The 15,939-nt window shown below is 39.6% G+C and overlaps 1 protein-coding gene across 1 annotated transcript in view; it reads left to right on the top strand.

Annotated features, from left to right (window-relative positions):
• CAMK1D (calcium/calmodulin dependent protein kinase ID) overlaps positions 1–12,076 on the top strand; it is a 356,546-nt gene extending 344,470 nt beyond the window's left edge. The window contains exon 11 of the mRNA XM_073652382.1: positions 5,625–12,076. Coding sequence (XP_073508483.1) covers positions 5,625–5,752 — 128 coding nt within the window. The 3' untranslated portion in view covers positions 5,753–12,076. The remainder of the gene's footprint in view (positions 1–5,624) is intronic.
• The last annotated feature ends 3,863 nt before the right edge of the window (positions 12,077–15,939 follow it).

Raw genomic sequence — 15,939 nt, 5'->3', positions numbered from 1 at the left:
AGGACCGGGCCAGCCAGAAGACTCCCCTGCAGTCCATCGTCACCCGGCAACCGTTGGAACTGGTAGCCTTGGATCATGTAAAACTGACCCCCAGCAGAAGTGGCTACGTCTACGCGTTAACCATCGTGGATCATTACTCCCGGTTTCTGGTTGTCGTCCCCGTCAAGGACTTAACGGCTCGAACAGCATCTAGAGCCTTCCAGCAGCACTTTTGCCGTCCACACGGGTACCCGGACCAAGTGCTGACGGACCAGGGACCTGCCTTTGAAGCGGAGGTCTTCCAGGAATTTTGCAATCTGTATGGCTGCCGGAAGATAAGGACGACACCCTACCATCCGCAAACTAATGGACTTTGTGAGAAAATGAACCAGGTGGTAATGGATCTTCTAAAAACGTTGCCCCTGGAAGAACGCAGTCTGTGGCCTGAGAAGTTGCCCGATCTGGTGGACCTATACAACCACATCCCGGTAGGTTCCACCAACTGTACCCCGGCTTACCTAATGAGGGCAAGACCTGGTAAGTTACCTGTTGACCTGGAAATGGGAGTCCTGACGCCCGAGGACACTTCACCAGAAACAGACTGGGACACAGAGAGGCAGCAGCAGTACCGGAAAGTACAGGAGAGCGTGGAGCGAAGTCTCTGTCAGGCTAGGGAAAGACAAGAGAAGACTTACAACCAGTATGCTCCCGCTGTTCCCCTGGTACCCGGAGAGCAGGTCTTGAAGAGGAAGAGACGGCTCCACAAGTTGGACGACCAGTGGGAGAAGGACCCGTACACCGTACTGCCCTCAAGCCACGAGAACCCGAAGGTCTGTACCATCAGTAAAGACGGAGGGGAAACCACAGCCATTGTATCCCGGGACCACCTGAAGAAGTGCCCCGAACAACTGAGGAACCCTGAGGAGGAACAGGAAGACCATCGACCCGTGGAAGAAAGGGAAGATATGGTTAGTACCGTGCTCGGGGACTTCCCTCGGTCTTGGACTCAAGTCAATGGTGCAGTTGTGGTACCCGTACTCACCTTCCTCCAACCATCATCCCAAGAACCTACGGAGCAACGGGTAGAGCTGGAAGAGCAGCCGGTCCAGGAGGCAGAAGACTCCACCCAAGCGGACCAGGAGAATCCACCCTCTGCTTATAGTGAGCCTGCCGTACCCCTAGTGAGACAAAGAGCCGGTAGACAGCTGCCCAGTTTACCCTTGACAGCTCCTACACCCTGTAGTTCAGGGCCAGACAGTCAGCTCCGTAGGTCCACTAGGGCCACTAGAGGCCAGTTACCCGCACGTTGGAGGATCTAAATGTTTAAGTTGTTTTACAATGTTTACCTGTTTATTGTTGCTTGTGTGTAATTTTGTGTTTCTAGTTGTTTTTAGGAGTCTTCGGTGGATTTACCGGGAATCCTTTGTATATAGTTGGAGCGTAACCCAGGATGGACTAGAGACTGTTAAGGACTTGGGGTAGGACAGACCCCTACCTGGTTACGTCTCCCTGTGTTGGTGAAATGGACACCTTTGCTTTTCTTCAAAGACTGCACCCGGTTGCGGACATCCGTGACCATCTTATTGTGTTTCCTTATTGTATTTTATTGTTCTTTGATATACCTTGTTCTATTTTTCTAAAAAGTGTTTAGTCCCGGAGTACTAAATTTCACTAGGGGGGAGTGTGACACCCCAGGGGTCTGGTTGTCACAGTGATAGAGATATTACGTCTGAGAGCAGGTGGGAGGTCCTTTGGTCAGGGATCCTGTGCATGCCACACCTCCTGCCCAGCCTTGGGAGGGGAAGAACTTCCCCTGTATAAACCCGGGGCTGAGGCAGGGTTAGTGAGTCCAGGAAGAGTAGAGACAAGAGCAGCATAGGAAGCAGCAGAGTCACAAGGAGTCAGGGGCTGGCAGCTAAAGAGCTCGCCCTGACTAAGAAGATTCTTTACCGGACCCGGAGTCCGAGGCTGTGGGGACTAACTTCTACCCAGCAGCAGAATCCGTCAGGCAGGGGATTTCAGGTCCCCTGGCCCAGAAGCCCGAAGGCACGGTCACACGCGTGGGACCAGCACCGCCATCGTGGAGCGGAAGCCATTAGAAGGCCCCGAGTCACCGGCCATACGGGTGAGCACCACACGGTACACTCAGGGACGTGGGCTACTTACATCAGCTTCTAGCAAGGTAGCCAGAAGAGTACAGTCAGCTTGGGAGGCCTACAACTACGCCTGGCCAGGGGAGATCCCATCTGCTCAAGGACTGACCAGGCCCCGTTCGCTAGCAAGTACTCCGGGAGGGTCTATCGTTGTTACCAGTAAAGACCCTGAACGCTACCATACCGTCTCTGAGTGGTTCCTGCTAGCCCCATCATCCACGTCGGCTGCCCTGAGGCCATACCCCTCCCGTTGGGGGTTATACTATCACGCTGCACCATCCTTCCACCGGCCTCAGCGGTCTGCCCTGCAGCAGCAGCCCCCCTGGCTGCATTCAACGGGTGGCGTAGTCATCAACCATTTTCTACCGCTAACAGACTGCCGTCCAGTTTGACTCCCTGGGCACGGACCGGGTCACCGCCACGAGACTACAACCCTAAACAGATCCGGCTCCGGGTAAGCTCCCGCGTGCGCAACGCAGCGCGACACAGGCCCAGGGGCGCGTCAAATGCGTTTCAAAGTTAACAAACTACTTCATCAGGACAAACAACAAATCTCGGGGTGACACCCATAATAGCTGAGTACTACATAAAGACTAAGTAATTATTCATCTCCTTAAGCTCTAAAGAAACTTGTAAGAAAAGATCCACACATGCAAAAGAAGTTCAGTCATCATGACCGTATTAAGTATATATCATTTGTGAGCCATGTTTTGAGAAACCGTGTAAAAAAGTAAACCGTAAGATACAAATCAGTTATTGTATTTTCTATTGCTTCTTATCGAATGCTTTATTTTAGATATTAAACTAAAGAATAAACAGAAAATTCCATACCTATAAGTTGTTAGGTATTTTTAAAGGCCATTCTACAGTCCTGATATGTCCTGAAATCTCATTAGAACACAACACAGACAGTGCTGTTTGGCTTTTTCAACCTTTTTTTTATGTAAACCTTAGCCAACAGGAAACCAGACAATTTTCCAATGATTCTTCACCACGTAGGAAAATATTATATTAGCTTGTTTGTCAAGACTGAGGTGATTATTTTACTGGTTTCAATTATAGTGCAGAAGAAATCTAAAATAATTCTAAAATTTATACCAAACTAGTTGTATATAATAATAACAACTTATATGACACTGAATGTTATTGACTCTTAAGGCCGCTGATATATATGGGAGCCCCAGACTCTTCTCCGACAGATGATGTCAGGGGAGATAAGGATTTGGCATGTGCGATTTCAGGTGGTCAATTGCACACTTCTGTAAGAGATAAGACATCTCAGGCAGAGGCTCTATCATAGAGAACACAGGGGGCGCATCTGTATATGGGAGAGATGGCTGCGGGCCGAACGGCCTGTCAAACCATCGTTCAGCCTACTGCTATCTAAACTGCATGGAGAGCTAAACAGAGGACCAATCTTTTAGATGGCTGCTTGAAGTGTAGAAACTGCTGTGATTTGTACTACCTTGTTAAATACATTACAGGTTGGTAGATATTGCTTCCCCCAGAGGTAAAAGTCAAATTGGCATGTATAGTCCTTTTCACTAAATAAGGCAGCTGACATAGGTGTACCATCTGTAAGCCATTTTCCAACTTTAAAAAGAACTGTCCTAAAAGCAATAGTCATTTTCTGCTGATAGTATGGAAATAATGTTTAGTAAAGAATCAAAATGGGTTTCATGTCAATGCTTATAAGTTCTAGAAATTGCATTGTTTAGCATATTTTAATTCTGAATATAAAGATAAGTGTTTTGTTAAGGAAGTGGACGTGCGCGTGACTGTAAGTATGCAATTTGCATACATGCGATCATATGCCGACTAGACGTGCACAGCCTCTCTTAATACAAGTGAACTGAGCGAGGCAGGAAAGTCTAGTCAGAATCTGTCCAGGAGTCTGACTTGAAGTCACAAGACTGTCTGCCACAGCAACATTCAATCCTGATAGCGTGCACTGTGAGGTCTCACAAGTCTGCAGTCACATGAAGTGACTGCAGACTTGAGCCCCAAGTCTGGAGAAACACTTTAAAGGTTTTCTCCCACTAAATATGTTTATCTTATATCCACAAGATAAATGATGAATGTATGATCACTTGTAGTCAGCTGATGGGACCTGATTCCAAGAATGGGAGTCCCAAAGTCCCCTGTGTGAATGCAGCAGTGGTGCGCATGCAGTAGTTAGCAAATCTCTCTAAGAAGAAGACATTTCACCAAATTTTTCATGTTGAACTGGACACAAAATGTGATACGGCTCCAGAGCTGAATAAAACATTTTTTTTAATTTTGCTTCTCTGTTGCAGAAATATTAGCAATCAAAGTATGTGGCACCTAAAAGTTTGCTTTTTTTTTAAAGTCCCAAGCAGGTGTTATCAGTCAGTTTTCACTGTGGGCATGTACTTCCTCTCCCTGTATGATGCTAGCCAATCTTAAGCAGGCAGCAACACTCAAAGGATAGAAGACCACCCTCCCCAAACAATAACTTAGAGCAGGTTTGTCAGCATGGGAGATGTAATCACACTTACTTCTCTTCTGCTCAAGCAATTTGTACTCGCTCTGGAGTGATATCAGTGCTGTCGTTATATCCCACACAGGAGCTGTCTGTTCTAGGCTACTCCTGTGTGATATGTAATTACACCCTGGTCATTATCTCACTGCTGAACTAGTACAAGTTGAGCACAGCAGACATAAGTGTGATTACTGACACATCTCCAGATAAACAGTGCTAGGAGAGGAGGAAAGCTGATAGAATGATTTGTAATGTGCCACAGCTAAACTCAGCTGTGTTTCCCCTCCGTCCAGAGGGATATTATCTGAAAAGTGTTAGTCATCTGTGTTTTCTAATAATGCAGGAAGTTAGAAAGGAAATCAGAGCTGTCTGTTATACATCTCATACACTGAGAAACCCGATCTAAGCGATGGTGGGGGTGTGTTCTTTTTCTCCTGTGTTGCTGCTTGGTTATGATTGGTCACCACCTTACAAGAAGTTCACTCCCTCAGTGAAAACTGTCTGATAACACCTACTTGAACTTAAAAATGTTACTTCATTAGGTGTCAAGTACTGTGATTGCTAATGACTCTGCAACGGGAAGGCAAACAAAAAACAAGCAAAAAACTTCAAAACATTTTATTCCACTCTGCAGCCACTGCTACATCGTGTGTGCAGTTCAACATTAAATATTTGGTGAAAAGTCCTCTTAAATTACCTGTTTCTTTTCAATGTGTAGCGGCCACTGCTGAGTACATGCAGAACAGCTCCAGTTCTATTGAATAGGAGCTGTTCTGTCAGCAGAAGACACTACTTGAATGGAATGTAACTGTGCAGTTTTGGACCTTCACCTGCCTGATATTAATGACCTATCCTGATGATAGGTCATCAATATAATCAATATCTGGTGAACAGAAAACCTCTCTAATGTGGTGATATTACATTTGTGTTGACATTACAATATGTTGCATTGTTTTTTCATATTATTTGTATTTGATTTTTTCTTACAGGTAAGTCTCCATCCAGCCCATATAGCTTCTTGTCTGGAGTAACCTCGTCTTCGGCTATCACAGCAGTCGGTGGAGATCATAGGCCGAGACCAGCCTCAATCACAACAGTGCATTCTGGAAGCAAATAAGCAGCCAAAGATCGAGTCACGGAGCAGACTCTTCATTTGATTTCATTCTGAATTGTGCACTGTAGGATGGACTCATAGTATATAAAGGAAATTTTTTATGGCCATATTTTATACTTCAGCAAAGATGGGTTCATGTGTTATAAACTGCAATGGCTCCAGCTCCAATAAGGCAAAATAGTTTGACTGTATCTGGTGCTGCACGAGTCTTGCAATATTCTTACTACTGGACATTACTTTTTTTCTGATAATTTGCTTTATTCTCAACGTGGGTATTGGTATTGTATATGTTGTATTTTTTCATTAATCGAGGTTTCAACTGGATTATTTAATTAATACTTATTTAGGTGGTTTACTTTATATTTTTATGCTAAAATAATATTTTGCATTAAAATCATGGTGTTCTTTTTATTTTTCTCATAGAGACAGAGAATATAGTATGCAAACAATCAGATTTAAAAAAAACCCCTCAGAGTACCGTACATTATGGGAATGACCACACTGGGACAAATCACAGTATGTAAACAGTAAGGAATCTTTAAGAAGTAGCCGTCAGTTCCCACTCTCCTTTCCTGATATTATTTGTATTTAAAGCACCTTATTTCCGAGGAAAATATATGAATGGCTTATCCTTAGGGAATGCCATCAATTTGAGTTCAGTGAGAGTTCATCAGGACCACCAGTGATCAGCTGAATTAATCGGCTGTAGTCATCCTGCACTTAAAGAGGACCTGTCACTTGCTCTAAAAACTGGAGTTACCTTGTGAAAATCCCTGAGCTCCCCTGATTATGCCTCTTTTTTCCGTTTTGTGCTGCGTCACTCCATTACTGAGATTTTAATTTGTTGATTTTAGAACACAGTATGAGAAATCTCTGCTTTTAGTTCAACTGGACGTTTCTTTAAATCTTCTATGGGGGTATGCGCATTCATCTCTAACTCCCAGACACTATGAATCACAGCACGGCAGCTGATGTAGCAGTCTAGCAGTCTCACACACTGCCGAGCTGTGGCAGCATCTGGGAGGGAGGGGTGAAAGCACATGCCCCCAGAAAAGACTCTGAAGGAACACCCAGTTGGACAGCAAACAGAGATTTCATATACTGTGCCCAAAACAAATGCAAATATCTCTGCAATGGAGTAACGCAGATCAAAAAATGAAAAATTTCGCACATTCAGGGGAGCTCCAAGATTTTTTATAAGGTATTAAACTCAATTTTTTTGAGCAACTGACAGGTCCTCTTTAAACTGAGCTGAGCTTCAGCTGAGCTGAGCTAGAGTACCAAATACAGCCACATGTGCAGATGCACCACGATGCCTGGAGAGACATTGAAAGGGTCCTGCTTTTATTATGACCAGAGGGCTTTATGTGGTTTCCCCACTGATCACAAGAATAGATTATCTATGTATATTCTTGAATAACGTTATATTGGCTGCTCTAAAACATTAAAACCCTTCTTTATCCTGCAAGTTAAGGAAGGAGTTATTAAAATACCTTTTTATTTCCATAAAAAGTGTATACTGTAAATATACAATGGTAACATCCTGTTGGTATCAGAGTTTATTTTCTCAGGTTTTTTGTTTACCTGCCGATTAGTTGAATTAAGTTTCTAAAAGATACTTCCTGAACGTTTTGTTTCTGAGACTGTGCAGAGGAAGACGTATTAAAAAGGGCTTTGTAATTAACTGTAAGGGACTTGCTTTCCTATTATATTTTTCAAAAAGAAAAAAAAAATAATCATAAAAAATGCTTTGTAAGTTAAAGATAGGACAAAGATGTATCATGCCACAGAAAAGGTAGAGGTGTGCAACGACAATGCACAGTTGAAATCTATTGCTTGTGAAATTGTAAATTACGTAATGTGTCAAATGTTTTTCACACAAGTTGTGAGCTTACAAAAGCTGTAATTTGCCGTGAATTTCACATTGTTTCATAATGCTAAAAAGAACTTGACTTTCCTCTCTTTGTTTAGCAGATACACAAATTTTGTATCTAATTTTAAAAGCAAGAGATAATGTTTGAAAAATGTTGCTCTTGAAAGAAGATGGGTGATATAATTTGCAGACAGACATTTGTCACTGCACACAGTAGGTTTCTTAGGCTTTACCTGCTGTTGGCGTAACATTTGTCTACAGAACTTCTAGCATACTTATTTCCTTATACCTTTTAATCATTACTTATTCCTTTTTTTTGTCATGTGTTCTTTTTAATCATTTAAGCAGAATCTATTTAGCTTTCTGTATTTTTTCTTACCTTTTTATTAATAAAAAACCCTCCTATTTTTAATATATTTTCTGTTTCTATTACCTTATATATTAAGACAAAACCTATAGAAAAATAGCCAACACAAATATTTTAAATATGGAATTTATTTTTGTGAATAATGGGCTTTTTATAGTGATTACATACAGCCAAAAGCAAAACACTTACTCATTAAAACATTTTTGCTCAATCTATAAAAACACAACATAAGACTTCCAAATCAATTCCAATAATATAAAAAAATCTGATTGTTATGGTTACTGCTTCCACTTTTTTTGTATTTTTTTTTTTATCTTTATTACTGTTTTGTAAAACAAATAATAATATTTTAGTCTAGAGCATTTTAAGTTTCAATTCCATACAAGCTAGGTTATATGTTAACAAGTTTTAAAGTAAAACCTTGGTAACATTAGATTGGCCATATCTAAGTGTCAAACTAAGATATACTCTCTGTATAGAGAATTTTACTTTAAGTGAACAAAATGCACAATTTAAAAGAAAACCATGTATATGCTAGAAATTGAGGTCTCCTAATTCCTAACTTTGTATGTGTAGTCTTATACAAACTTATTTGGTTGTATAATATTTGCAATTTCTATAAGAAATTATATGACTTTTCACGTAGGTGAGTACAACTTCATCCTTTATTTAAATTTCCAAAATGGCCAAGTTATGTGAAGTTGTATGTTTGGTTTAAGTGAGTTGTCTCATAAGGACAAACCCTGTCTATAGGGGCCAACTGGGTATTAGGGACACCTAAAATTAACCATGCATCTTAGATGGCTGTTCGTTTGGCTAACATCTATTCTTTTTGTAGCCCACTCCATAACAACTCGCTCAACCAAGTACGTATATATTCTCCATAGAAAAATAAGTCACTTCCAGAAACTTCTGACAACAAATGATCGAGCATGTTGAAATGGAACATGCTTAACCTTTCTCTTTCCTGATATCTGGCCTGCGGGAGAGATGGAGCAATTCCATACACATTAATTGGTCGACCAGTCCCATTGTTTGGCATTTGTCTACTGTGAATTGGTAATTTCACAGCTAAAACAGGGGGCTCAAGGTAGTTGTGACATGGTGTACTGCTTCCAACTATGTTTTATTGTAAAATTAACCATATAATAAAAGATTTCCACAGCAGTTTTTCACTAACAATATCTTCTGATAACTGTGGATTTCAGGAGCTAGACATTATTTGACCACCAGGGCAGCAATCTTTACAGGAGGGGATATTTTTTTTATCCATGCTAAAAAAATCACAATTTTTTGTAATGTAACTTTAAATACCTACTTAATAGTCTGTCAACTGATTGTAATTTAATATTACCAAAAAGTACGTAAAATTAGGTATTGCACACCAATATCACCTTCAGACATTAAAGGGACTGTCCACTACTTTGGTATCCTTGGGATAGGTAATCGGTATAAAATCAGAAGAGTCCAACACCCAGATCCCCCACCAATCAGATGTTATCACTTCCTGCACCAGCTGGATATGAATAGTGTACGGATCGGAACACCACAACTTCATATACTATTTAGTGGCTGCCTGGTCCTCAGATCAGCTCTTATTCTGCTGAATAGGATCTGATCAGCAGTAGTAAGCAATGGCCACTAAACAGTGTTTGGAGCTGTGATGTACCACTCAGTACACTGTTTACATCTGGCCCATGCTGGAGGTGATGACAGCTCTTTGGTGTGGTCATTATAGATCATTAATACAAAAAGTAGTGTATAATCTCTTTAATCTGCAGTTTGTAAAAGAGCATAAAAGTAAAAGATTTTACCTAAGTAGCACAAGTTACTCCCGGTATATTGCATGGGCTTGTTTTTTAAAAGGGTTCTCCATTACTACAACCCCTTCTCAAACCCTATGTTTTACCCCAGTAAAATAACACCAATACTCACCGCCGGTGACGTAACCATTCCAACAGTGTCGGCACTAGTTCTCCACGTTCGCGGGACATTTTTATGACTTTGGCGATTTAGCGCTGGCTTCACTGTCCCCTTTTTATGGCAAATAAAAAATCCAGAGGAAGTGAGACAGCAGGCAAAAAGAGAAGAGAGAAGAGTGAAGCCAGCGCTGATTGCCCCCAGGGATTGCGTAACATATTAATGTTACATGATCCCTGGGAGAGCCAGTGCCAACATCGCTTGAATGGCACAGGGAATGAGTATAGGTGATGTTATTTTCCTGGAGGTTATCATAGGAATTGAGAAAGGGTTCCCCGAGTAGTGGACAACCCCTTTAATTAAATTCAGTTATTCTTTGCTGGAAATTTGTTTATAATTTGCAAGCATGCTCTACAGTATACTTCTATAAATCGAGACATCAGACTGAATTACAGGACGAAAAAGCTTGTTGTATAACACATACTTTTCTCAAGTGTTATATTGTTCATTTTTTATTTCATTTTCTAAAAAAAAAATGTCCTTGTTTTTATAGTGCATTATGACTAATATCAGGAATGTGCAGGCAGATGGTTTTCTATTTAGAGTTTTTCTATCTATTCAGCAGGACCTGGATATTTTTCTTTTAGTAGTTTCTGGAATACATAGTTGTATGCTGAAGTATGCTTGTGTGTAGACTTTTTAATGTCAATTATAGCTTTGTCCTATGTCGTCTCGGTGTCGAAATTGCTGGTATGTATTTGTCTCTATGTATACAGAACGGCTGATCGGTTTCATGTAGTAAAACAAATTCATTTTGTATATTATAGTGATAGAGTTGTTTCCCATTATGGAGCTCAAAGAAGTTTTTTTTCCATGTACAAAAAAAACCTTTCTCAAATGGTCTAAAATAGAAAAACAAACTTGTTAATATACTTATCTTTCTGATTTTATTCTTCATTTCAGATTCCCTGCTGCACCAGTGTTTATGAACCTATTTAATGACATATTGCCAACATTATTGGCGTGTCTTCCATAGTGACATCGCTATAGCTGAAATGTCATTATACAGGATTGTAAGCATCGGAGCTGCAAGGATCTGGAGAGCAGTAACAGGTAAGGAAAGGAATATTATCATGTTAAGTGCATTTTAAAGTTTGTTGTTATGTGTATTTTATGCCATTTTGAAGAGTTTTCAATAATACCAGGAACACTTCTTTTGGTTCATTGTTGGGCTCGGTGTTTAAGCAGAACATACAGTATTCTTGCTTTCTTTCTATTTGGAGAGAACAGTGGTCAGTTGCCTAGAGGCTGAAATCATATGTAGTTTTTCAGGCCAAATACAAAGTGAGTCCAAAAAAAGAAGCAAACGGATAAAGGAAAGACTGATGCATCTCTCTTTTTTTATCCACCTCTGTGTTTGGCTGAATAAACAGCCACAAAAACTGCATGTGTAAATCCAAACCAAGGGTCTATGCACACATCGCCTTTTAGATGCTGGCGCACCTGCATAGTTTTTGAAGCAGAAGATGCTTCAGGAAAACAGTGGTTTTATCCCTGAAACGTCTTTTCAGACTTCCTTTTGGTTGTATTTTGTGGCTGTCTATCCACTGGTGTTTGTTTTTTCTTAATTCTATATATAACAAAGTTGGTGACTTCCAAATGGAAGCTGCCTAAAGATTGGTCTAGTCACTTCTTTTAGCTGCTTTAGCTGAAGCAACTAAAAGAAATTAAAAGAGACATTACTGTGCAAATGTTCATAGTTTTTTGCATTTTTTAGCGCTTTTTCAGGCAGTTTCCAGGTGCAATCCACCTGATATAGATGTGTGCACATACCTTAAAACAATAAAAGTTTCTATCAAAGTATCACAAGTTTCCCTAAAAAAAAGGTGTCACCGACTTCTTGTACTTGTTTTTTTCTTACTGCAGTAAATATTCAGTCTTTGATTGCATTAGATCCTTGATGAGATCTTTGGATATGAAATGGGTTCATCTATTTAAGTGTTACCATTACAATTGTGCATTAAACACTAATGTAACCAACTTACTAATGCATATTATAGGTTCTACTTTGTTTTTGTGAAGCAACATCCAATGGTTAGCCAAGTCTTCTAAATACGCCGCTCCACTCCAGAAGGTGGCCACAGATGGAGGGTTCTGTGATGCAATGTCCATCACCAACCTCCACAGTCATATATTGCTGATGGTCTCATATCCTGGACCTGAAGAAGTTCAGATTAAACGTTGGTAGTAAAATGACCGAATACTTTCATTTCTGCGTCACTGGATGCTCCATCAGAATTAGCATAGAGCATGGGAGATGATTGTTAAGCAAACCATGTGGTTTCACAGAATATAAACACAGTGCAGATAATTTGTATATATTAGTAGATTGACTACATTAATCTCTATCGCGCATTTGTCATGATTATACCTAGTGACTAAATCCTTTAGCATCTGAAGATCTGAAATCTGAAATCAATAGCTGGACATTTACTGCAGTAAATACATGTGTCAAGACAAATTGGACAATCTTTTTTTCACACATTTGTCCAGATTATTCCTAAAATGAACAACCCTTTAAAACAGGCCAATTTGTAGTACTTCTATGGGCATATATTTGCATTGTGCACAAGCGTTATTTAATCCATTTCCATCATTGTTAAAATTATTAAAGAGTTTATGTATTTTTGAGCACCTTAAAAAAAGTACAGTATCTCGCAGTTTAGAATACATCTGATATTGTTCAATTTAGATTCATGTAATCTGGAATATTTAGTTTCTTAATGTATTTATACTGAAACAGAATTATACACGTGAAAGTACTTTCTTATTACTTATATAGCATATAGATACTCCACAGAAGTATTTCTGTCCCAGGAGTAAAACTTTCCTCTTGTCCACAGACATATGGTAGAGCCAATTTAATTAGACGCTAACAAGCTAATCACTGTGGAGTTTGTCCAGACTCAACCCACAGAAGGGAGAACATGAAAATTCCATGTTGCCCTGGTTTGACACAAATTGCTTTTTAAACACATTAAAACTGGTGTGTCATACGCCAGTTTTAATGAGGGGCATGCAGGAATAAGATGCGCTGAATTCATTAAGAGGCGTACACGTACATGCGCCTTGCCAGAAATATTACTCCAGTTAGAGACTGGAGTAGCAGTTCTGGCAAAAGGAACTCTCCCACTTTTGATGAATTTGTTTGGCAGGTGTTATCACACCCTATTCAGCCTTGGCTCTTCTGCTGCTCCACACTCTTTGGCAAAACTGGTTGAAAATGCCAAAATTCACAATTTCTTTGCATAGCTTCGCATCACACTAAAGTTTTGCAACTTTTCAAATTATTTTATGCCAGAATTCTAGTATAATCACTGATGAATTGGGAACTATAGTACTTTATATTGGTCAGGTTTGTAAGTTTTATAAACTAGCACTATTATTAAGACAGGCATAGTTTTAATCTTAAAGAGTTTGCCCTTCTGAATCCTTATGTTTTCCATAAGTAAAATAATAACACATACTCACCTCTGGTCACAGCCCTGTTCTAGCGGTGTCAACACTGGCTCCCCGGGGCTCAACTGACATTGGGATCACATGACATAACAATTAGTGGCTGCTTCACTCTCCTCCCCTCTAACAAATCAGATATCCGGAGTGAGAGAACAGCCACGGCTCTCATTCCTCCAGATGTCTGTTACATCCGAAGGAGGGGACAGTGAGGTGGCCGCTGATTGGCCACAGGGATTGTTATGTCACGTGAGCCCTGGGAGAGCTAGAGCCAACACCACTAAAATGGCACTGGAGGCAAGTATAGCTGTTATTATTTTACTTTGTGGAAACAGTGATTGAGAAGGGATTGTCCAAATTGTGGACAACTCTTTTAATGCTAATGTTTTATTAACTTGAAAATGCAATGTGAAATTGTGATTTGTCACTGCTGAATATACAGTATATGCAACTTAAATAGTTTAACCCTGTAATAGTAATCTCAATCATGGTTCCAACATATACAATACACTTATTCAATTGTTTGCTGGTACAAGCTGTACCCACTGTCCCAATACCCTATATACAAGTATTTATACCAATACAGTCCTATAATCCTATAATCTATCCCTCACTACTAAGAAGTCTATGCAGAATACAAAATCAGGAATTCCCACAGGTAAAATTAATGCCATGCCACAATGTAGTATTGATTTAACTGTAAAAAAAAACAAACTGAAATATATGATGAAATGAGGGCTGTGCAAACATGAAATTATCACTTTTTTTAAACTGTTCTCATTTGGTTATTAAATGAGTTTTCTGTCCATAAGGAACGAATGAGCAAAAAGTGCACACAGAACAGATCAAAGTTCCAGGCGTCACAAGTAACTAAACCTCTTTGGTACCAGGTGACCTGCATATTGTGGTAATCTTCAGTGCAGGCCTTGTCTAGTATGAAGAACTTAAATATGAAATGTCAATTGAAAAAAATAGAAACTAATAAAACTGCATGAAATGACTATGCATGATCAAATATATAACAGTCTCTTCCCTACTATGTTGCCTTTTCCTTATTTTGGAACAATTCCAGGCAAAAGTACTGCTCAAAAGAAACAATCCACACAAAAGAAATGGGGTCTGTTCTTAAGAGAGCTGTCATTCTGAGGGCTCCCTTTGTGGCATGGTTTTGGCTTCAGGAGATGCAACACGTTCCTTGTGGCAAATGTCCTGTGCTTAATATCTATGCAGTATGTCAAGTGGTCAGATTCTCTTGCCAGAATTTGTCACCCTTGTGTGTTGACTACACGTCCTTTGTTTTCTATGCATGTTTCAGTATGTCTGTGTCTTTTTATGCCTTGTATCACTGTCCTGACACAGTGGCTGTCTCACCCCACTACTATGTGTATCTCCCGATTTTTGACTTTGTATACAATTTAAATGCATGAACTTGGTAAGTTAGAATTGACATCTGATAGTCCACTCCATCAATTCTGTATATTTATTTTTGAGTGCGGAACATATGTAGTCAAAATCTCAACTAATCATGTCAATACAGATCTCCATAGGAAGTATAGATGGGCTTTTTTTCTTTTATTTTTCTTGATACATTGAGTATTACTGCAGATTACAATATAGTTTCCCTATAATTATAAAGAAAATTGTTTTGGTGTCTGTCCACATGATGACTATATAATAAGAGTGAAGGTGAAGGCTGAACATTTACAGATTGTTTGCAGTCAAAGCTTCATGAGTGTACGTCCATTTCCATTGTTCTTCTATGTACCATCAACACATGATGTATTCATGTTCTTTACACTGTTATGTAACTAAGTGTATGTTATGTGTATTTAAAAAAACACTGAAAAAGTTATATGACTAGATCTAAATCTTCAGCAACAAGTGTACCATGGCACAGTTATTCTGTGATTTGTGTCTATTTACTGGGAAGGCAATTACACTACTGACTTATAATATTAAGATGAAGCATGCACTGCAATATGTTGCATGTTTATCTCTCAAATGGAAACTTTCCAAATTAATGCTGCTATTGCGGGGAAAATAAGTGTCCTTTATATCTCGATTTCAATGAACAGTGGGTTGTATTCCATATTGCATGCAAAGATAGCAGCCAGCTTCCAAACTTCCGGAAATGATTACAATTCACAAATGTAACAAAGCTTATGTAGCAAATGATTTTCTGCCTTGACAATCATATTTACATATCAATATTTTCATCGTAATAAGAAGCTGAAGGGATGCCAGACTGTTTCCTCAAATAAATCCAGTTTAATCACCTCAATACGAAGTATGAGTATTTTTTTGTACTTTTTGTTTCTTTTTTAAAAAAAATTGAAGCTATATTGTAAAAGGATAACTATTCACATCAACATCAGCATTATATTAGCATTTTTTACATGTTGCAGAGCTTATAAGACCACCTTGCTTATCATTCCTTTTGACAGTTATTTTCATCTCTCTGTGCGGTAACCACTCATTCAGCAGAAACTAGCCCATACGTATACTCATAGGCAAGCA

This window comes from Phyllobates terribilis, unplaced genomic scaffold (genome assembly GCF_046119375.1).
Source record: "Phyllobates terribilis strain yellow unplaced genomic scaffold, ASM4611937v1 Scaffold_11__3_contigs__length_659146591, whole genome shotgun sequence".
Lineage (NCBI taxonomy): Eukaryota > Metazoa > Chordata > Amphibia > Anura > Dendrobatidae > Phyllobates > Phyllobates terribilis.
This window is presented reverse-complemented; position numbering and strand designations above follow the sequence as displayed.